General features: G+C 37.1%; 1 protein-coding gene across 11 annotated transcripts; it reads left to right on the forward strand.

Moving 5' to 3' along the window:
• Positions 1 to 1292: 1292 nt before the first annotated feature.
• On the forward strand, positions 1293 to 23964 carry LOC113092817 (pentraxin fusion protein). 11 transcript variants are annotated; one of them, XM_026258566.1, is made up of 7 exons: positions 1293 to 1587; positions 1665 to 1791; positions 2369 to 2458; positions 20704 to 20751; positions 21829 to 22012; positions 22834 to 22906; positions 23001 to 23964. In XM_026258566.1, exons 6-7 carry the CDS (start codon positions 22843 to 22845, stop codon positions 23615 to 23617), a joined length of 681 nt encoding a protein of 226 aa, XP_026114351.1. In that variant the 5' UTR covers positions 1293 to 1587; positions 1665 to 1791; positions 2369 to 2458; positions 20704 to 20751; positions 21829 to 22012; positions 22834 to 22842; the 3' UTR covers positions 23618 to 23964. The 11 variants fall into 11 exon arrangements, with proteins under 11 accessions (XP_026114351.1, XP_026114350.1, XP_026114354.1 ...); XM_026258565.1 differs by having other exon boundaries at positions 2369 to 2450; XM_026258569.1 differs by having other exon boundaries at positions 2369 to 2450; positions 21925 to 22012.
• Positions 23965 to 24202: the final 238 nt, after the last annotated feature.

Raw genomic sequence — 24202 nt, forward strand, 5'->3', positions numbered from 1 at the left:
CCGCTGGTGTACCCTGTCATGTTGCAGATGCGACATACCGTTGTTTTTTTATCCACCACTCTCTTGCCATCACCATTATAGCTTAAAGGGAATCCAAAGTGCACCCAAACACCAGACCTGTTGGTTGTTGGAGGATCTTCTCATTTCTAGTCTGTTAAACGCATTGGCTATTTTGCAACGAGCCTTCAGCGTGTACTGAGTGAGCGAGCGCCTGCTGAGTAGCCTAACATAAACATATAAGTTGGTGTTTTTTTCTTCTTCGGGAGTGTCAGGGGCGTTGCCTGTTACGTTGTTTGGGTTATTGGGCTACCTTGTTGAACGCATATCATTATATTTCTTTCTCTCTCTTTTTTTTTTTTTCAAATATAATTAATTACTCCAACGAACCGTTCGGTATACATAATGCGTACCGCGTACCGAACCGAAAGCGTCGTACCGAACGGTTCAATACGAATACGCGTATCGTTACACCCCTAATGGACAGTATACCGTACACACAGCTTCAATGGAGGGACTGAGAGCTCTCGGACTAAATCTAAAATATCTTAAACTCTGTTCTGAAGATAAATGGAGGTCTTACGGGTTTGGAACGACATGAGGGTGAGTTATTAATGACATCATTTATATTTTTGGGTGAACTATCCCTTTAAGGAAATAATTAAAAAGTTGAAAATAAATATTGTGTAGGGTTAGGGTAAGTGTAGGGAGGGCTTTATTGGCCCAGTAAAGTGGCATTCAATTAAAATTTTGAATTAAAATTGAAACTAAAAAGTTATTAATGCGTACAGTTTTATAATGTACTACAATACTGAGGTGCAGATAATTGCCACTAAGTTTCAAATAAGTAGTATAAATAGCATCAAATCTTGCTATTTTAACACCATGTAAATATAATCCATTGCTATTTACACCTAATGCAAATAGCCCCTGCCTAAAAGAATACATTGGTGCTCATCACTGAACACAGCAGAATGTCATCATCATCATCATGGATCTCTTGCTATAATACAATACAATACTCCCACCTTGTGGGCTATTTATGGAAGCTCGTTTCCGCCACTAAATAAAGAAATTAATTACAAAATAAATTAATAAAGAAATAGAATAGAACTTTTTATCTCACAGTTATAAAAATGTATATCTCACATTGTCTATATATCGCAATTCTGAGAAAAATTCAGAATGAATGGTAAGCTAAAATCTACAAATTAGGCCTTCCTTTATTTATTTTTAAAGGTACCGGCCTACCTTTCTTTAATAAATAAATAATTTTAAACTTTATTGAACATTACATTGTGTGGCAGATTAGTCAGATCCTCCCTGTAGTGACGTCATGTTATTGGTAGCCTATCTTCCCGCAGGGAGGTGTGTATAAATGGCTGTTTGGTGCGGGCCGGATGTGCGTCATCTGTTCTGTGCCTGCGCTCTTCCTGTTTACCGGCATTCAACAGAGGTCTGTGGTTAAAACACAGCCGTTTGGGCATTTTAACACCGCTTGTGTCATTTTGTGGGGCTTTGCGTACACTGGAGAGTCTATTGTAAACAACCGTTACGTGCGGTCTGGCTCGTTACACTGCCTAGTCCCAGGTACGTAAGATTTAGTATATTGCCAGAGGTTTTAGGTGATGTGGTGTGGGGGTCAGCTATGTTTATCTTTACCGCAGCATTCCCGTGTGTTTACCGTTTGAGTGGGGACATCCAATATATGCTGTTTGGCATCTACTTCATTTCTATCCCGTGGATACTGACGTCAGCTCTGCTTTCTGGTGTGGCAAACGGCTGCGTTATTTGGTATGTGTGTTTATATTTCCGATTGCTGTTCATAAACTATAACTAGTTTACTAATCGTCTTCTTATCTGTTAGGGGCTAAGACTGTGCGTGCTGCATTTCCCTACTACATATAGAAGCACGCTGCTGTTTTGTTCCTGCTGGATTTGCTTTCGTTTCTTTTCTGTATATATTTGCTGTGTGTTTTCATCATTTTGTCCTGGGTGATTTAGCGCGGCCCGATTTTGGAGTTGTTGGTTAAAACCTGCTCCTACTGTGACTGTATTTTAAAGATCTTTTCCTCGTACGTTGGGAAATAACGAGTTCGAGGGCCGCGCTCATTCAGATATTTATTTCTTCATTTTCCCTTTTGTGGTGTTTCTCATTTTGGACTGGTTCAGAATGCTGAGATTTTCTCTTGGACATTGTTGTCTTTAAATTTATTTTCCTTTTCCTTTTGTGTTATTATCTAGCTGTTAAGCTAGAATTTATTTCTTTTCTTTATGTTGGAAGGGTTTCTTTTGCTCCCCTGCATTTAATAAGTTTTTATTGATTAATTTCTATTGATTTGATTTATTTTGTTTTGTATTACAATTACAGGAGCTGTGTGTCCGACGGCAGTGAGGCTTTCCTTCACCGTGTGCTGTGTTATGCTGTGTGAGCACCACTGATAAAATCACGGGTATTGGAGTGAGTGTGTGTGTGTGTGTGTGCACTTAGTGTGATTCTCCTCTTTTGCTCCCTCTCTTAGCCCATTTGATGCCAATAGGCTACAGCTCCGAAGTAAATGTGAATCCTTATTAGGGCCCGAGCACCGAGGTGCGAGGACCCTCTTGTATCTGCTTTGTTTTTTATTATTAGGGCCCGAGCACCGATGGTGTGAGGACCCTATTGTATCTGCTCTGTTTATTATTATTAGGGCTCAAGCCCAAAGGGCGAGAGGCCTATTGTTTTCCTTAGGATTATTTTTTATTATTATTATTATTATTATTATTATTATTATTATTATTTTTTTCCAACGTCTCGGGGGCTTTTGGGGCCCTTAACGTGCTTAAAAAGTCTTGAAAATTGGCACACACATTGGAACCTGCGGCCATTAGGGCCGGGCAGAGACTGATACACGGGCGTGGCACAGGGGCTCTACAGCGCCCCCTGGAATATGGAGGGCCATATATCATACATTCTTGCTCGTAGACGTATGAAACTCGGTACACATATAAATCTCATCAATCCAAACAACTTTTGTATTGCATATCATAGGCTCCTCTCAACAGGAAGTTGGCTATTTAGGGTTTAGTATTCAAATTTTTCGTCAAAGTTGTGGGGGCTTTTGGGGTCCTTAACATACTCAAAAACTCTTGAAAATTTGCGCACACTTTGGAATCTGTGGCCTTTAGGAGCCTGCAGAGGCTGGGACCCGGGCGTGGCACAGGGGCTCTACGGCGCCCCCTGGAACACAGTCAGAAATGTTGATGTATAGCTCACACATACTTGCACATATTCATATGAAACTCAGTACACATATAGATCTCATCGTGCCGAACAACTTTCGTATTGCATGTCATAGGCTCCGCCCATCAGGAAGTCAGCTATTTAGAGTTATGTAAAAAGCGCATGCTCTGGAATTTGAAATACTTGTCATAGGTTTTTTTCTCGATTGCCGCCAAACTCGGTCAACGTGATCTCAAGACACTGGGGATGAAAAATTGCCAGGGGATTTTTGATATCTCGAACGGTTTGCTCGTGGCGAGGCGTTGAAATTATGGCGAGAAATGAGAAACAGGAAGTGTCTAATACCGTCCACATACATTTCCTGATTTTAATCAAACTTCATCAGATTATTCGTTGTATGATGTCGATCGCATATATGTGACTATTAGGAGTCAAAGTTATAGCGCCACCAACTGGCAGAAGGAAGTGTGTCATTTTCAAAATGATTTGAATTCAGCATCTTATTATTACTCGATTTGCTTCAAACTTCATCAGAATAATGTTAAAACACAGCCGATATAAATCTGCAAGGGGGATATTGATATCTAAAAAATTGTTGGCGTGGCAACATGTCAAACTGGAATACTTCTCAGGTGATTTTGAGGCAAATAACATACTTAGAATTTCACAAAACTCTGAACACACATCAGTATTTCTGATAGGAACTTAAATTGTGAATGGATTTTGGATAGCTTGAATGGTTTTGCCGTGGTGATTTTTTTAAATGACCTTACAAAGGGAATCATTATTGTATTTTTAAATTGCAGCTTCCAAACACGTCAAATAATTTTTTCATACAGATGAAAAAGTCATTCTGAGGAAATATGCATAGTTTCACGACTTTACAACACTGTATGGATAACAGAAAATTAAAAAACTGTCAGACATCTCATCTCACTCTGTCCCTCTGTTTGAGTATATGTGCTTCAGACTTCCATTGTCTGAGAGAAATTGCGCCCCTACAGGTTCAATTCCCGGACTTTTACTTTCACTTTTAAATCGGTTAAAAATACAAACAAATACTTAGATTTAATTCACACTGACAAGCTAAACCAACATATCTGATTATTACCGGTTCAGGGCTCATGGATAAATTATTTCTGGCCAGAGATACGTGAGAAATAGGAGAGATGAATCACCGCTGTGATCACGAGCGTCTGGAGTAAAGAGCTCAGAGAAAACGAATTTATTCCTGTTTTAAAGCTTTTAAAAATAAATTATTACAGCGATATCACACAATCAACCAATTAGAACACACCAAGAGCTAAATTCAGATGTTTTTGAACTGTTTGTGTGAAAATGAAATATTTGCAGCTGCCTATCTGAAATCACCGCCTCCGATCAGCGCGTACAGTGTCCAGCTCAAAACAAACGAATTTATTCTTGTTTAAGAGCTTTTTTAAATAAAATATTACCACAAATGCACACAATAAACCCATTGTAACACAACAAGAGCTAAATGCAGGTGTTTGTGACCTGTTTAAGTGTGCAAGACTATTTGAAAGCGCGACTGGCAGAATAACATATCTCTCGAGCTGCAGGTTTCTGTCTTTCGTCGTACGAACGAACACATAACGGACAAGATTATTTCAAAACACATAATAGCTTGGCGACTATAAACGAAAACAGCCACGTGAACATAAACTGGATCTACTGGATTTGAATATTAAAGTGACCACATTTACCACTTGCTTCTGTCTTCAATTTTAATCTATATAAAAAAGGAAACTCATTCGACTTGGCTGCTTTTTTAATGTGTGCGTATTTATTTATTTATCTTTTTATACATTTTGTATCATTTCATAGTTTGTGTATTATAATTATAAAAACAAAAATAAAATTAGCCACTCACATAGAAATAGCTTAGGCCTTAACCTTTTTCTGTCAGTTTTAGGGATTTTTAAAAATCCTAAAAAAACCTTATTTGTGCTGCAAATAATAATTTCAAACTCATTTGATACTGACCTATGACATCCTGTGACATTATATTTATTTTAATTTACATAATCTCATGGATGTAACAGTAAATCTGTTCAGCTCACAGATCAATACTAAGCTGTAATACAAGCAGAACTTTCACAAATGCTTATGAGTCATTTAAGGATTTGATAACACTGTAAAATAATGTCTAATTTGTTAACATTAGCAAATTCATTGATAACACTTTATAATAACTGCACTCATTAGTAAATAGTCAGTTCATGCTTTATAAAGCCTTGTCCCAATATTAATAGTCAGTAGTAAGCAGTTTATAAATACAGCTATAAATAGCTTGTCCTTGGTTTATAAGCACATTTATTAAAAATGAGAGTAAGTTATCTTCCTATGAAAAATAAAAGATAAAAATAAACAAACAACAACACAGATTGATACAGAACTCAGAAATTTTATTGTGGATTTATGATAAAGCCTGCAAATGAATTCATACTCCTACTCATACTACTCCATACTCCTTTTTCAACATGATGCCAATATACTGAGATGTTAAATTGTGAATGGGTTTAGGATAGCTTAAATGGTGTTGCCATAGAGATTTATTAAAGTAACATAAAAAAATACAATAGTTATTTTACTATATCTTTACAATTTTTCATTCTAAATCTTCATAATTTTTTATATAAGTAGAAGTCCTCATTTGAAGGAAGCACAGTAAGTTTCATAGCTTTATCACTTTCAAGAGCCAGCATAAAATTTAAACTATCATAACTTATAAATCAAGCTTGCAATTCTTAGTACCTATAATGGCCACCAGAGGGAGCTATAGAATTACTTTTAAATAATTATTGGAGAAACGAGTATGATTTAAATCATTTATAGAAATCTTTCAAAAAAAAATGAATTGTATATATTTTACTGATAAAATGACCCTCACTTAATTAGAATAACAAGCTGAAGTATTTTGAACTGTATATTAAGAATAATTCTTTATAGGCTTTATGGACAGATAACGTTTTGAGTGACTCTTGAAGGATCAGCACCACATCATCTTTTACCACTGTTTAAAGAATTAATCTTACAGAATAGGTGTGAATGAATTTTGGATAGCTTGAATGGTTTTGCCGTGATGTTTTTTGAAATAATAGTAAAAAAGGAACCAGTAAATGTCTTTTTATTTTTTTAAAGTGCAGCTTCTAAACACTTTAAAAAAAAAAATGTACACATAGAAGACCAGTCATTCTGAGGCATATTTCCTCAGAATGACTGGTCTCATGACCATAGTTTCATGACTATACAACACTGTATGGATGATAGAAAATTAAAAAAAAACTATCATACATCTGATGTCACTCAGTCCCACTGTCACTGTGGGTAATGTGTGTGTATGTGTGTGTGTTAAGTGAATTAGGTGTGAAACTATCAGGGTGCATTTAGTCTCCAGCGCCAACATTTTACAGAACTGCCACTTTCCTGGAGTCTCCAGAATTACTCGGTGTCGGACTCTGAGAGACTTAAGATTCCAAAAAATGATTTAATTAGAATACCATGAAGTATTGTGAAATACTATATATTAAGTCTTTATATATAGGCTTTATGAACAGATTAGAGTGACTCGTGAAGGACCAGCACCACCTACTCTTGTCCGATGGTTTGAGGAATATATCTTCCAGAATCCAGGATTAAGATTTAGGAGCTCATTTTTATTCCACCTCCTTTCCTGAAAAGTCTGTCTTGCAGAATTGACTAAAAATTAATCTTCACATTATTTCCTAATTATTTTGCAATTCTTTTTGTCAGTTCTTCTTGACCTGTTTTTCTCTTCCAGCTTTCCTGGACTATTGTATAGCACTCATAAATGATTAAATAAAAAATAATGGTAGTTATTAAGATTGATATGGTTTGGAATTGGTAAAAAATGCTTGGAAAAAAATCACAATAAAACAATGTTTTAATGTTTAAGTTTGGAATATTAACTGACATGAATGAATGCTATATAAACATTGTTCATGTTAACATAATGTTTATGAATGGAATCTTATTGTAAAGTGTTACTAAAGTTATATATATATATATATTGTTCTGTGAATGTGATTTTAAAGTCTAGATGATTCGGATTAACCCTTTAACTGCCATATCCTTTAAAACCTCACTGCCAGAGGGATATTGTGAATGCATGTGCCCGCTGGGCACAGTTTACCTGATGCCACCGGGGTGGCGATGGCACTGGTGGCTTGAGCCCGCCATCGCTGCTTGCAGCTATATTTATTCTTATTCTTCCGCTTCTCCAAAATGAATCGCATTTTTGAGGGCTTAAACATGCTCAAAAAGTCATGAAACTTTGCACACGCGTAAAACCAGGTGAAAATTTTCGTCTGATATAGGATTCAGAAGAGGGTGTGGCAAAATGGCTCGACAGCGCCACCTATACGAAGAAAATCAACAGCCTTCGAGCTATGTTTCACGTACATGCACAAAAATTGGCACACATATGTAACACACCAATACCTACAAAAAAGACTCTTGGAGCAAAATTCTAAAACCAACAGGAAGTTGGTTATTTGTAATATTATGAGCAAATTTTGTGTAATTTTGGTCATGTCCATATGTTGTGTTTTAACGAACTCCTCCTAGAGATTTATTCAAATCAACACCAAATTTGGTATGCCTAATCTAAAGGCCTTTGCGATGTTAAATTGCGAAGATCTTGAGTTTTCGTTGAAGGGCGTGTCCGTGGCGGCCTGGCGAATTTCGATGATTCGCCATGAAAAATGAAGTTGCTATAACTCAGACATACAATTTCCAATCTGCCCCAAACTTCACATGTTTGATGAGACTCCGAACCTGAACAGATTGACATGCCCATATTCAGTTATAGTCATAGCGCCACCTATTGGCAACAGGAAGTGACATATTTTACGCTGTGACGAACTACTCCTAGAAATTTTATGACATTAATGTCTTTTTTGTGGTCAGTCTAATCTAAAGGCCTGTGTGATGTTCAGTTGTGAAGATCTTGAGTTTTCGTTAAAAGGCGTGTTCATGGCGCCACGACGAAGTTCGATGTCTCGTCATGGGAATAAAAGATGTTATAACTCAGGCATAAAATGTTCGATCTTCCCCAAACTTCACATGTGTGATAAGAGTCCTGGCCTGAACAGATCTGAAGGCCAATATTCCACCGGGTGTGGCAGAATGGCTCTATAGCGCCACCTATACAATTTCAACAGAGTGCGCCTCGAGCTATGTTTCACGTACATGTACAAAAACTGGTACACACATGTAACTCACCAATATCTACAAAAAAGTCTCTAGGTACGAAATCCGGATCCCAACAGGAAGTCGATTATTTAGAATTTTCCCTTCAAAATTGGTGTTGTTTTTGCCATTTTCAGGGGTTGTACTTTAACGAACTCCTCCTAGAGATTTATTCAGATCAATACCAAACTTGGTCAGTGTAATCTAAAGCCCTTTGCGATGTTAAATTGCGAAGGACTTGAGGTTTCGTTAAAGGGCGTGTCCACGGCGGCCTCACAAATTTCGATGATTCGCCATGAAAAATGATGGTGCTATAACTCAGACATACAATGTCCAATCTGCCCCAAACTTCACATGTTTGATAAGACTCTTGACCTGAACAGATCTACATGCCAATATTCAGTTATAGTCATAGCGCCACCTATTGGCAACAGGAAGTGACATATTTTACACTGTGACAAACTACTCCTAGAAATTTTATGACATCAATGTCTTTTTTGTGGTCAGTCTAATCTAAAGACCTGTGTGATGTTTAGTTGTGAAGATCTTGAGTTTTTGTTAAAAGGCGTGTCCATGGCGCCATGACGAATTTCGATGTCTCGCCATGGGAATAAAAGATGTTATAACTCAGGCATAAAATGTCCGATCTTGCCCAAACTTCACATGTGTGATAAGGGTCCTGGCTTGAACACATCTGAAAGCCTATATTCCATTATAATGATAGCGCCACCTACTGGCAACAGGAAGATTGGCACACATATGGAATAAACTTTGATATATTGCACTTATATTTATGAGTTTAAATGCATATTTCTCAACGTTCACCTTTTTACTAAAGCCACACGATGGCGGTGAGCCCGGGTGCGAGGGCCCGTTCATCGCTGCTTGCAGCTTTAATTATTATTCTTCTTCTTCTTCTTCTTCTCCCGAATGAATCGCATTTTTGAGGGCTTTAACATGCTCAAAAAGTCATGAAACTTTGCACACGCGTCAAACCTGGTGAAAATTTTCGTCTGATATAGGATTCAGAAGAGGGTGTGGCAAAATGGCTCGACAGCGCCACCTATACCAAGAAAATCAACAGCCTTCCAGCTATGTTTCACGTACATGCACGAAAATTGGCACACATATGTAACACACCAATACCTACAAAAAAGACTCTTGGAGCGAAATTCTAAACCCAACAGGAAGTCGGTTATTTTTAATATTATGAGCATATTTTGTGTAATTTTGGTCATTTCCATGTGTTGTATTTTAACGAACTCCTCCTAGAGAGTTCTTCAAATCAACACCAAATTTGGTATGCCTAATCTAAAGGCCTTTGCGATGTTAAATTGCGAAGATCCTGACTTTTCGTTGAAGGGCGTGTCCGTGGCGGCCTGGCGAATTTCGATGATTCGCCATGAAAAATGAAGTTGCTATAACTCACACATACAATGAACAATCTGCCCCAAACTTCACATGTTTGATGAGACTCCGAACCTGAACAGATTGACATGCCCATATTCAGTTATAGTCATAGCGCCACCTATTGGCAACAGGAAGTGACATATTTTACGCTGCGACGAACTACTCCTAGAAATTTTATGACATCAATGTCTTTTTTGTGGTCAGTCTAATCTAAAGGCCTGTGCGATGTTCAGTTGTGAAGATCTTGAGTTTTCGTTAAAAGGCTTGTTCATGGCGCCGCGACGAAGTTCGATGTCTCGCCATGCGAATAAAAGATGTTATAACTCAGGCATAAGATGTCCGATCTTCCCCAAACTTCACATGTGTGATAAGAGTCCTGGCCTGAACAGATCATCAGGCCAATATTCCACCGGGTGTGGCAGAATGGCTCTATAGCGCCACCTATACACTTTCAACGGAGTGCGCCTCGAGCTATGTTTCACGTACATGTACAAAAATTGGTACACACATGTAACACTCCAATACCTACAAAAAAGTCTCTTGGTAATAAATCCGGATCCCAACAGGAAGTCGGTTATTTTGAATTTTCCCTTCAAAATTGCGGTTGTTTTTGCCATTTTCAGGGGTTGTACTTTAACGAACTCCTCCTAGAGATTTATTCAGATCAATACCAAACTTGGTCAGTGTAATCTAAAGCCCTTTGCAATAATAAATTGCGAAGGACTTGAGGTTTCGTTAAAGGGCGGGTCCATGGCGGCCTGACAAATTTCGATGTTTCGCCATGAAAAAGGAAGTTGCTGTAACTCAGACATACAATGTCCAATCTGCCCCAAACTTCAAATGTTGGATAAGACTCTTGACCTGAACAGATCTACATGCCAATATTCAGTTATAGTCATAGCGCCACCTATTGGCAACAGGAAGTTAAATATTTTACACTGCGACAAACTACTCCTAGAAATGTTATGACATCAATGTCTTTTTTGTGGTCAGTCTAATCTAAAGACCTGTGCGATGTTTAGTTGTGAAGATCTTGAATTTTTGTTAAAAGGCGTTTCCATGGTGCCGTGACAAAGTTCGATGTCTCGTCATGGGAATAAAAGATGTTATAACTCAGGCATAAAGTGTCCGATCTTGCCCAAACTTCACTTGTGTGATAAGGGTCCTGGCCTAAACAGATCTGAAGGCCAATATTTCATAGAGTGTGGCAAAATGGCTCGATAGCGCCACCTATACACTTTCAACGGAGTGCGTATACACTTTAAACGGAGTGCGCCTCGAGCTATGTTTCACGTACATGTACAAAAATTGGTACACACATGTAACACTCCAATACCTACAAAAAAGTCTCTTGGTACGAAATCCGGATCCCAACAGGAAGTCGGTTATTTTGAATTTTCCCTGCAAAATTGGTGCTGTTTTTGCCATTTTCAGGGGTTGTACTTTAACGAACTCCTCCTAGAGATTTATTCAGATCAACACCAAACTTGGTCAGTGTAATCTAAAGCCATTTGCGATGTTAAATTGCGAAGGACTTGAGGTTTCGTTAAAGGGCGTGTCCATGGCGGCCTGACAAATTTCGATGTTTCGCCATAAAAAGGAAGTTGCTGTAACTCAGACATACAATGTCCAATCTGCCCCAAACTACACATGTTGGATAAGACTCTTGACCTGAACAAATCTACATGCCAATATTCAGTTATAGTCATAGCGCCACCTATTGGCAACAGGAAGTGACATATTTTACACTGCGACAAACTATTTCCAGAAATGTTATGACATCAATGTCTTTTTTGTGGTCAGTCTAATCTAAAGACCTGTGTGATGTTTAGTTGTGAAGATCTTGAGATTATGTTAAAAGGCGTGTCCATGGCGCCGCGACGAAATTCGATGTCTCTCCATGGGAATAAAATATGTTATAACTCAGGCATAAAATGTCCGATCTTCCCCAAACTTTAAATGTGTGATAAGGGTCCTGGCCTGAACAGACATGAAGGCAAATATTCCATTGGGTGTGGCAAAATGGCTCTATAGCGCCACCTATACACTTTCAACGGAGTGCATATGCACTTTCAATGGAGTGCGCCTCGAGCTATGTTTCACGTACATGTACAAAAATCGGTACACACATGTAACACACCAATACCTACAAAAAAGTCTCTTGGCACGAAATCCGAATCCCAACAGGAAGTCGGTTATTTAGAATTTTCTCTGCAAAATTGGCATAGTTTTTGCCATTTTCAGGGGTTGTACTTTAACTAACTCCTCCTAGAGATTTATTCAGATAAACACCTAACTTGGTCAGTGTAATCTTAAGCCCTTTGCGATGTTTAATTGCGAAGATCTTGAGGTTTCGTTAAAGGGCGTGTCCATGGCAGCCTGACAAATTTCGATGTTTCGCCATGAAAAAGGAAGCTGCTGTAACTCAGACATACAATGTCCAATCTGCCTCAAACTTCACATGTTAGATAAGACTTCTGCCCTTAACAGATCTACATGCCCATATTCAGTCATAGTCATAGCGCCACCTGCTGGCAGCAGGAAGTGTCAATGTTTTACACTGCAAATAACTACTCCAAGAAATTTTATGACATCCAAATTTTATTTTGGTCAGTCTAATCTAAAGTTCTTTGCAATGTTAAATTGTGGAGATCTTGAGATTTTGTTAAAGGGTGTGTCCATGGCGCCATGACAAAATTTGATGTCTCGCCATCGGAAGAGAAGTTGTTGTAACTCAGGCATTAAATGTTCAATCTTCCCTAAACTTCACATGTTCGATAAGAGTCCTGGCCTGAACACATCTGAAGGCCAATTTTCCATTATAATGACAGCGCCACCTGCTTACAACAGGAAAATTGGCAGATATATGGAATAAACTTTGACATATTCCACTTATATTTCTGAGTTTAAATGCATATTTCTCACCGTTCACATATCTACTAAAGCCACTTACTGCCGGTGAGCCCGGGTGCGAGGGCCCGTTCATCGCTGCTTGCAGCTTTAATTGTGGATTGTGATTTCCAGCTTAGTAATTGGCTGGGTGACTATTCCTGCATTTTAAACTTTTGTACTAATAAACAAACACTCTTTTGCTACCCACGTCTCTTGCTCATTTTATTCAGTGGAATGAACCTGGGTTCCTTATAACATTTTAAGTGAACTGTGATTCCCTGGTATAGTCCCAGGGTGGCGTAGTCTATTGTATATCTCTTGAGTGTTGAATATTGCTGCAAAAAGACCACTTTGCCACAATTGCATTTGGTCTATTTTGCAACATGATTCAATTAAAGAACAGCGCTACAAACATACATGCACGCGGGAGACCTTTTACCACACAAGGCTGCATCCAGATTTATTTAATAATCCATGAAGCACTATATCCAATAGCTTTTCTCTCCGTGACAACAAAAGGAGACTTTTATTATGTTGTTAGCAGTTAGCAGAGTGGACGGGGAGGAGCTGAGTAAATTCATTCTGACGTCACACTCACACAACAGCATTTCGACAAGGACATATCTTAAACTATAATTGTGTTTAGTCGATATTGAATTAGAGATATCTCTAATTACATTTACGGATGTATGAGAGGCTGACATGGTATGCTATGTAATCATGTGGATTTTTAAAACTCAAATATAGTTGATAAGAAAGTGATTATATTAAAAGAGACAGTAGCTACATTCCATATACATCTCCCCAGTGTTCTCCCTTGTTGTGTTCCTGTCTCCCGCTCCCTCATAATGTGTCAATAATTTCTGATGGGTTTCTTAATAAGGTATCTGGAGGAGGGAAATAACTATTATTTAAAAATGCAAACTTTAGGATGCGTTAAAGCACAAGGGTTATAATTAGAATTGTATTGGTTTTAATGAAGACTATAATGCTGTCTAGAAGATGGATCCTATTGGTGGGATGTAATATGGCCGATGGCAACCAATAGAACAACATTAATTCCTTTTGGAATAATGCCGAAAACAACAAGGAATTTTGATGATATTCTGTGCTGCACATTATTGACAGTACTGAGCTGAATCTTGACTTTGCACATTTAAAATCGCAAATCAAATCTCAATAGCAATATCTGTCAAAAAATTCACAAATAGATTTTTTCCCCATATCGCACAGACCTCATTATTATTACGGTATTTAATACAGTATAATACATTATACAGTATTACAGATTAAATACCCTTTTTCTTATAACAAATAACTAAACATTTAAACAAAGCAATACAGAAAAACATATAAAGTTAAAGTTTTACACAGATTAAAGTCTAAAAGAACTATAGGTATCACTTTACAATAAGACCTCCTTATAATAGCTAAATTTGCTACAGAAGTTATTAATCTTTGTTAAAAATAATACAAGTCTTAGTTCATGTTAGCTCATTAAATAACACAGTTGCAACTTTCAGTTTTAACAATGAGTTATTAAATGCCTAAGATTAATGAATGTTCAGAAGAAGTTTTCATTGGCAGTTTAAGTTAACTAAGGAATTAACTAATGTTAACTAATGAAGCCCTGATGTAAATTGTGAATGAAAAATAAAGAATCAAAACACTTTCAAACAATATACAGCATGTTGTGGTCCAGATTAAAATGAGAAAAAAAGTTTGAAAATAAATAGCCTCAAGTCTAAATATTTAAGTATTTGTCTGTGATGAACATCATAGCAAATCCACAAGTCTGAATGGCTATATAAATACATTTTAGAAAGTAGCTGCTGCTTTATTTATGGGAGTTACAGGGTAAGGGCTGCATTTTCTGCAGTTTAGCGCCATCTACTGTCAGAGAGTGAATGTGCTTTCATGCAGCGTGTCTCTCAAGTGTTCCTCCATGTGCTTCTCTTACGTGCTTGTTTACATCAGAGCGCAGTTTTTTAAAAGACTCACAATGCTGAAAAAAAAATTAAAAGCACGTCTTGAAATATCAACTAGCAGAAAATGCATTGTACACCCGATTATGCATTTAAAAAAGCGTCATAAACCGGGAAACCGCATAATTTAGAAAAAGAAAAAGTGATATAAGTTTTTGTTCAAACCGCCCAGCACTAGTCTGAAGATAACAGTTCTTTAGAAAGGTAGTGGTAATGATTGTGGTTTACATTATTTTGTAACCAGTGGCCTGATCACAAAACATTTTAAGAATAAAATTCTTCTTTAATATTTTTTTTTTCTAACTGAAGTATGAAGTTAAGAATATTTTGTATTCTCAAATATGTATCTTAAAAATGTTCTTATATTTTAGATTTTTCTAAAGACTCGAAAAAATTCTGGGGTGTTTTAGAGTGTGTTCTTATACCATTGCAAAAATATTTTTATTCTTATGAACTACTTAACTTCTTTCTTCAGATTTGTGAATCTGATACCAGATGCAGTGTGATCATTTTCCAGCAAAGAGCAAATATTGCTCAGTGGCACAAAACCACTGTCAAAAGTCAATAAATGTTTATTTGATGCTGAATATACAGTATGTGGAGAATAATTTTAGACAGAAGAAAAAGATAGCACTGTTGCATTATTGTGTTATGTCTGGATAAGTGATGAGTCAGTGATAACAGATGAAGTCAAGAAATTGTTGCAATCAGACGATTAAATACACCACAAAAATCTGATTTAATATGCTGTGTTGAGTAAGACTGTATTCTCATTAACAGTGTTCAAAAAAGTAAAGCAGTTAAAGCAGAACATGAGCATACCCCCAACTACTAACCCCAACAAAACTATGTAAATAAACCTAATATCACGAAAGAAAAGAATAAACTGATTTCTTGTACCTGGTCTGTTTTCTGAACCCAACAGCAACTTCCAGCTCCATGGTGCTTTCACAGCATCTCTCCTTCTGAGAGACAAACGCTCAACACAGACACACAGTCACTGCGGAGGCTCAATCCCTCTTTCATCCCTTTAACACTGAATCCTCTGTTTCCCCGCTTCACTCTCTCTTTTTATGCTTCTCAATAAGTGGCATTTAGTTTCACGTCTGATGGTAGGACAGAAAAATCACAAACCAAGTCTCTAATAACCCAACTAATTCTCCTAAACAGCAATGGAGAGCTTATCTAAAGTTTGATGCCTCTTTTTTTTTTTAAAGGAAAAAGTTAAAAAAAAATTTTTTTGCCACCTCTAGTTTCAGAAGAGATGTCAAAAATGTGTCTGAATCAGACTATAGAATAAATATACATGCTTATTCTCTCATTAAATGAATCTTTAAACAATGCAAGCAATGTAACTGCAGGACACGTCATCTTCCTTCTAGGTAAAAAAACAAAAAACAAAAAAAAAGAGGATCTTAACTGAATCTGGGCTCAACCCATTCAGCTTATAAATACTCGAGACACTCCTAGTCACGACCTTATAGGAGACACACAGCTGATCTGAAGTGATCTCTTTGATAACACTGATTAAACATTGTAAGTATTCTTGAAGATTTAAGAAATAATTTAACACTTACTAGAAATAAACTTTAATTTACGAAGTAGTCAAAATTTCTCTGCTTAAAGGACTAATCGATTTTCTATTGCACTTTTTCCTCAGACCTGCAGTAAGATGTTACCCGTGGTTTTATTCTTCTGTCTCTTCTGTCTGACACCTGTGGCTACTGAAGGTAACACGATTTACAGTAAAGGATCAAGTATAGATTATAGCAATCAGCATTTCACGTTTTGTCTTGCAGTGGGTCTCAGTGGTAAAGTGCTTCTGTTTCCAACCGAGACCGACTACAGTTATGTTAAACTCACTCCTGAAAAGCCACTGAGTCTTTCAGCATTTACTCTGTGCATGCGTGTCACAACGGAGCTCCAGGACCAGAGGGAGATCGTTCTGTTCGCCTACCGCACACAGAAACATGACGAGCTCAACGTGTGGAGAGAGAAAGACGGCCTTTTCTCCTTCTACCTCGCTGGCGTCGCAGTGTTTTTCTACCTGCCTCCTCTCTCCACCTTCCAGACCCATGTGTGCGTCACCTGGGACTCTGCGACTGGTCTTTCTGCCTTCTGGGTGGATGGACGTCGCAGTTCATACAAGCTGTTTAATAAAGGTCACTCAGTTCAACCTGGTGGCACCATCCTGCTCGGTCAAGACCCTGATAACTACCTGGGAGGCTTTGATAAGAATCAGAGCTTTGTAGGAGAAATTACAGATGTGCACATGTGGGATCAAGTTCTCTCTGGCAGTCAGATTAGAGCAGTTTATTCAAACCAGGAACCGTCTGTGCCGAAGGGAAATGTATTTGACTGGAACACCATCAAATATGAGATTAATGGAAATGTACTAGTGGTGAAAGATAACTGATTCTGATCAGGTGTAATGTCATACATTTGTGTCAACCTCTGTAACCTCTTCATCTGTTTTAATGATTTACAAAGCTGTATGGGCTAACAAATAAATTGTTTCCTCAGCATTATATCTGCAGTGTTTGTGCATAATAAAAAAAATAATAGTAATAATTGTGAGGTAAATTTATCTCAAAAGAAATCATTTAAGATTTTAAAGGGAATTTGAACAGAATCACTGTTTCACGGCTGATCACTGAGACGCCCTGCGATTCACTGAACGAGCAGTTTAACATCAAATCTGCGCTGGATACTAATATCAAAAGTATAGTGAAAACACTATCAATTAGCACAGTAACAAGATCGGCAGTTTAAGACATTAACTTGTAAGCAGAAAACACAAGATACTTCTCTTTTCAATGTGAATAAGGCTTTATTAGATCAATCTAAGACATATAAACTAATCTAAAACATAAACACATGAACTCACACATTCATAAACGTTGCAGGAAGATAGAAATTTAGGAAAGGATGAGTTTAAGAGAATGAAAATGTGGAACCCATAGATTAATGAATCCCAAGATTAATGAAATACGTGAAATTGCATAGACAGAAAGAAGCCTTAAAGAAACATCCCTTGTTTATGTATGTATGGTTGCGTGGTTGCTTACAATTGGTTGGGTGCCTGGAGTGGACAATCAAGACAGGGTCAACTCAAGTCACCTTTATTTATATAGTGCTTTGAACAAGAAAGATTGTGTAAAAGCAACTGAACAACATTTATTTGAAAAACTAAAAGTGTGTCAATAATGCAAAATGACAGTATCTGTGCAATCATTTGCAATCAAGTCAATGATATCGCTATAAGTTAAGTAATCCCAATTTCGCAAGCCAGAGGCAACAGCAGCAAAGAACCAAATAAAAAGGAAGTTAACAAACAGTTACTGCAAGATATCTTGAATTATATCATAGATCTAATACCTAAATATTCTAGAGTGGCTAAAATATTATATCAAAGAAGCAAGGAGGGAAAATGGCAATGGACTTAGCAGATGGAGTAAACTAGATTAAAATTAATCAAAACAGCTCTTAATAGTGGTGCATTAGAAAGAAGAGATGAGACATTTCCTCTGTACGTTCAGCTCGCTGAAGAAGAAGAGGAAGTTACTATAACAATGTTAAATGCAGAAGGGCGACATCCGATTGCATTCTTGACACACAGGCAAGGACCAGCAATGAAGCGCTTTGATGAAAACTGTGCTGAGAGAATATTAGCAGCTGTATGTAAGAGACTACTTACAGCTAAAGATTGTAGCAAAGATTGTAGTAAAGATTGTTGGTTATTAAAGAATAACCAATAGTGATTTCTTCTATGGCATTTCAATTAGATTGAAGAAGAATTAAATGGAAAGATAAATTTACTAGGTGTCATGAGAACCATAAGTACCTATCTAAATATTTCACTGATTGAAGTGAAAGGGCAGGGAAAGTTAAGTGGGGATACTTTGGTTAAAGTTAATGGACAGCTGATCACACAGAATGAGGAAATTCAGGGGACCGCAGAGTTAGGAGAAGTGACAGCTGTTGAGCGAGCTCTGCAGAGAGCTGTTGAGTTGGGCCACACAGAAATTGTGTTCACAAAGTGACTTGGAATATGGTAGTGGTGGTGGAATTAACTTAAAACAAGTGGAAAGCTAATGACCAATGGCACATAAAGAGCAGATGAGAACATAGTACAGAGACTGCACTTGTTAAAATTACCAATGTCCTTCTTCTTGCGTCAGATCAAGGCTGCATCTCATTTCTAGTCTTACTTGATCTTAGTGCTGCGTTCAACAAAACTACAAAACTATACAGGTATTCAAGGGCAGAATCTAATATGGTTTAGATCCTACCTGTCCGATCGCTACCATTTTGTTTACGTAAATGGGGAGTCATCTCATTTATCGTCAGTAGAATATGGAGTGCCACAAGGATCCGTCCTAGGTCCCCTTCTATTTTCAATATACATGTTGCCCCTTGGTAATATTATTCGAAAATATAGAATTAGCTTCCACTGTTATGCTGATGATACTCAGCTATATATCTCAATGAGACAAGATGAAACTTCTAAATTATCAAAGATAACAGAGTGTGTTAAAAATGTAAAAGATTGGATGACAAATAATGTTCTCCAATTAAATTCGGATAAGATAGAGATATTAATGAGTGGACCAAAAAACACTACACAGAATCTTGTAGATTACAATCTGCAACTAGACGGATGTACTGTTACTTCCTCTACAGTCAGAAATCTGGGTGTTATATTAGACAGCAACTTGTCTTTTGAAAATCATATTTCCCGTGTTACAAAAACTGCATTCTTCCATCTTAGAAACATTGCCAAGCTACGAAACATGTTATCTGTTTCTGATGCAGAAAAGCTAGTTCATGCATTCATGACCTCTAGACTGGACTATTGTAATGCACTTCTAGGTGGTTGTCCTGCTTCGTCAATAAACAAGTTACAGGTCGTCCAAAATGCAGCAGCTAGAGTCCTTACCAGGTAAAGAAAATATGATCATATTACCCCAATTTTACAGTCTCTGCACTGGCTACCTATTAAGTTCAGTATCAGTTACAAATTATCATTACTTACCTATAAGGCCCTAAATGGTTTAGCTCCTGCGTTCCTAACTAGCCTTCTACCACGTTACAATCCATCACGCTCCCTAAGGTCTCAAAACGCTGGACTTTTGGTAGTTCCTAGGATAGCAAAGTCCACTAAAGGAGGTACAGCTTTTTCACATTTGGCTCCCAAACTCTGGAATAGCCTTCCTGATATGTTCGGGGTTCAGACACACTCTCTCTGTTTAAATCTAGATTAAAAACACATCTCTTTTGCCAAGCATTTGAATAATGTATCTTAAATTGTGAGTGTAGTTGCATCTGATCAAATGCGCATTTTATTCTTTAGCTTGGGTTAAACTACTTAATTTACTTTGTTGGATCAGCAGCTATGCTAATGATGTCTCTATTTGTTTCTATGTTTTGCCATTGGATTTACATCATTTAAAATGATTCAAGTGGAATTTAGATTAAGAAATCTAAACATTCCTAATTGAAGGAATCATTATAGGGAGATAAGAAAAGAATGCCAGATATGCAGGAAGTTTATGGTCGCTAAAGGTTGTGAGGAAACTGAATTACCAAAAGGAGTATCCTTTACAGCAGATTAGTACTGACTGTGAAGAAACTGCTATTTTCTGATTGCCATCGATAACCACTTTAAGAAAACCATGATATGGTCTTTGAGGTCAGCACTCGAAGAAAGGGTAGTAGAGTGTTTAAAAGAATGAATAAAGTGGCAGGGACTGATGGAAAGTCTGCACATAATATAAGTGGGAAACTAGTACAAAAATTCTATAAAGAAAATAGAATAATACTAGTTAAATCCATAGCCTACCATCAAGAGACAAATGGAATTGCAGAGCGTGCATTTAGAACTGTTAAAGAATGGTTTGCTAAAAATAGAGACCTAGGTGACTGGAATCAGAATATTGATCGGTGTTTATTGCACCTCTACAGGTACAATACGGTGAACCTGAAAGAAAGAGAGGTTAAGAAAAACACAAGGTAAGAAATTGGTGACGAGGTCATTATAACACAAGGCATAAAGTAGGTAAGTTCTCTGAGGGGGTGGGTACTGTTGATAAAGTGAAAGCAATAATAGGGTCGAGATTTTGTGACGAGAAGAAGGACATGGTGCAGAATGGATGATGCATAACTAGGACTCACACAGAGTTATCTGGAGTACTAATTTGTGACAGCTATTAATCAAATAGCATCAGTGTTATGTTATTGGAGTAAAGGAATATTTCCCTTACCTTGGACTTTTAAGAGAAGTAAACCGGCTAACAAATATGAAATGACTTATGGAACAGGAGGAGTGTTAAGAATGGTAAATAGAAATCCTCAGTGGAAAATATTTCATGGACCAGTGTATATTGCAACAAATAGCTTGTTAAAGGTACAGAGTTCCAAAAGGAGGGAAAAATTTACCCTTAACCAAATTAGATGCTATAGCGATTGATGATTTATCACTGACAATTAAAAGAAGGAATTGGAAGGAAAATTGGTGTAAAGCAAAAGATAAAAAATATTATCTGGGTTTAAACTGGTTGAAAAATGATCTATGCAATATGGAGTGGTCTAATTAATCTCTTTATGAGTGCCGGTTGGTACATTCTCTATGGAGGATTAATTGTTGTAGAATTAGTTATAATAATGGTTATTATAAAATGTTTCTGCGCATCTCTAGGTCAAAGAATTATGTCAAGAAAAGAAAATGGAGATGTATTAATGGTATTAGGAAAATTAACAGATTTTCAAACTAAAGGATATAGACGTGGTAAAAGGACGAATAAGCATGACTTAGAAAAAACGTTATTGTAGAGAAAACATGGCATACCTTAAAAGGATAAACCACGGTGAATTCATGAAACCATATGACACACATCAACTGCTTCTGTGATCTTAAATGGGAAAAGACTAATGTCAGCTCTTCGTCAAGATTACACCAATGTTTTCACAACTCAAAAAACATTAAAAAGAGGTTTTCTGTTTTGCACAAAAGGTTATGTAAAAAAATAAAAATATGGGTTTAGTGCCATTTTATAAATTCTATAAACTCCGTCTACTTGTATTTGACAGAGCGAGAAATCCAGAGGAAGAGACGTTTGAAAACCTCTTTGTGTTTTTGGTCTCATGATCGTGTGAATCCTCACACAGCATCTTTTGTTGGTTTAGCTGATGTCATGATGGTACAAGGAGGGAAGCGGCTCAGCAGCGTTTCTTTCCTCAGAGACAGAAATAATAAACATCAGTCTGCTACACAGTAAGTATTATATTTGTCACAATTTCATCTATATAATAACTGAAAAACTGAAACAATCATTTGAAATGTAATGCTTAGTGATACTTAATGTTATGATGTGATAATAATAATGCATCTGTGTTATTATATAGCACACTAATATTATTTTAGTATCATTTAGAGTATTGTTTTACTTAATATGTTGAATTAATTCTTACTTTTATTTAAAGATTTAATTTTAGTTAATGTTTTGGTAATCTTGTTTTTATTTGAGTTTTAGTTATTTAATATAATTTCAATATGATTTATGTATATATATATATATATATATATATATATATATATATATATATATATATATATATATATATATATATATATAAAACTGATTTTATTTCAGTTTATTTAAATATTTATGGCTTTAGCATTGGCTAACTACAATAATGGTGTGGCACACATATCCTGACTGGGATACATTACATTATTATTATCAGCATTTATTTTTTATTATTAGGACAATTTTTACATTTAATCTGATGCAAAAAAATAAATAAAAAATAAATAAAAATGTAAATTAAATGTAATTTAATTTAAATTTTATTAATAAAATTCCTCATTTAAAACCAGTATAAATCATGCATAATAAACTTTACAAATGTATTATCATATCCTACTAAAACATTGTTTACTTTAAAGTAATTTTGTGGATAATATGTTTGTCATGAAAATGTTGCAATGCTGAAACCTTGACATTTTTATGGATATTATGGATTAATGTCAAACAAAGACTTTTTTAATTTCAATCTTCTAAATTGCTGTATTATTACTCTATTTTCTTCCAGAGCTGCAGTATGATGTTGGAGCCAGTGCTTTTATTCCTCGGTCTGCTCTCTCTGACACCAGCAGCTACTGAAGGTACTCTACTGTATTTTACTGTATGTTATAGATCCACGCAGCAGGAGTTTGAGCTGGTTTTGTGTTTGTTACAGTATTTTATTTTGTCTTGCAGTGGGTCTCGGTGGAAAAGTGCTTCTGTTCCCGTATGAGACTGATTTCAGTTATGTTAAACTCACTCCTAAGCAGCCACTGGGCCTTACAGCGTTCACGCTCTGCATGCGCGTCGCGACGGAGCTCCAGGGCGAGCGTCAGATCATTCTGTTCGCCTACAGGACGCCCGACTTTGACGAGCTCAACGTGTGGAGAGAGAAAGACGGCCGTGTGTCCTTCTACCTCAGTGGCGACGGGGCGTTCTTCCACCTGCCGCCTCTCTCCACCTTCCGGACTCACCTGTGCCTCACCTGGGCCTCGCGCACCGGACTCACGGCCTTCTGGGTGGACGGACGCCGCAGCGCGTTTCAGCTGCACAAACCGGGTCACAGCATCCACCCGCAGGGCACCGCTGTTCTAGGACAGGACCCTGACAAACACCTGGGCGACTTCGAGACGGTGCAGAGCTTCGCCGGCGAGCTCACGGACCTGAACATGTGGGACTACGCCCTCACCGGAAACCAGATCAAAGCGCTGTATCTGAACCACGCGCAGCGCGTGCCGAGAGGAAACCTGTTCGACTGGAGCGCCATCGAATATGAGATCAAAGGAAACGTGCTGGTCGTGCAAGATGATTGAGATATTCAGGCACATACAACCGCGCATGCTCATTTGCTATCGTTCTGTTTAATTGGAAATGCGCAAACAATGTCTAAATAAATAGTGCATATTTTTATTTCATTATAAATTTAGGATATTAAAGGGTAAATCGATGACTGAAAAATGTTATTTAAAGTGTAATAATAGACTGATCAATCATAACCCAAATATTAAGCAAAATTTATATTTTTTTGCAGTACCGTGGAGTACTTATATCAGCTTGTATTGTTCTTAACATGCTCAGAAGCTTGCTAAGAACATTTAAATGTAGAAGAAACAGTTTGTCTGTACTTAAAAACCATGTAATAAATGATTTGTTCATGCGAGTTTCTGCTGCACTTCCTCCATATGGCCACAAGAGAGCAGCACCACACCAGCGATGAATTACATGCCACTCATTCAAAAATATATTTTATTTGAATGTGCAAGACTTCTGATTTATTTGGTAAACAATGAAGTGCCTTTAACAAAGTGCAGCAAAACTATTTGCGCAACAAGCCAGTGTGTTTATGAATGTTAATGAATTGAAATTATAATGTCAGTATTTTATATACAGGACTCAAA

This window comes from Carassius auratus, unplaced genomic scaffold (genome assembly GCF_003368295.1).
Source record: "Carassius auratus strain Wakin unplaced genomic scaffold, ASM336829v1 scaf_tig00214714_1_2670353, whole genome shotgun sequence".
Lineage (NCBI taxonomy): Eukaryota > Metazoa > Chordata > Actinopteri > Cypriniformes > Cyprinidae > Carassius > Carassius auratus.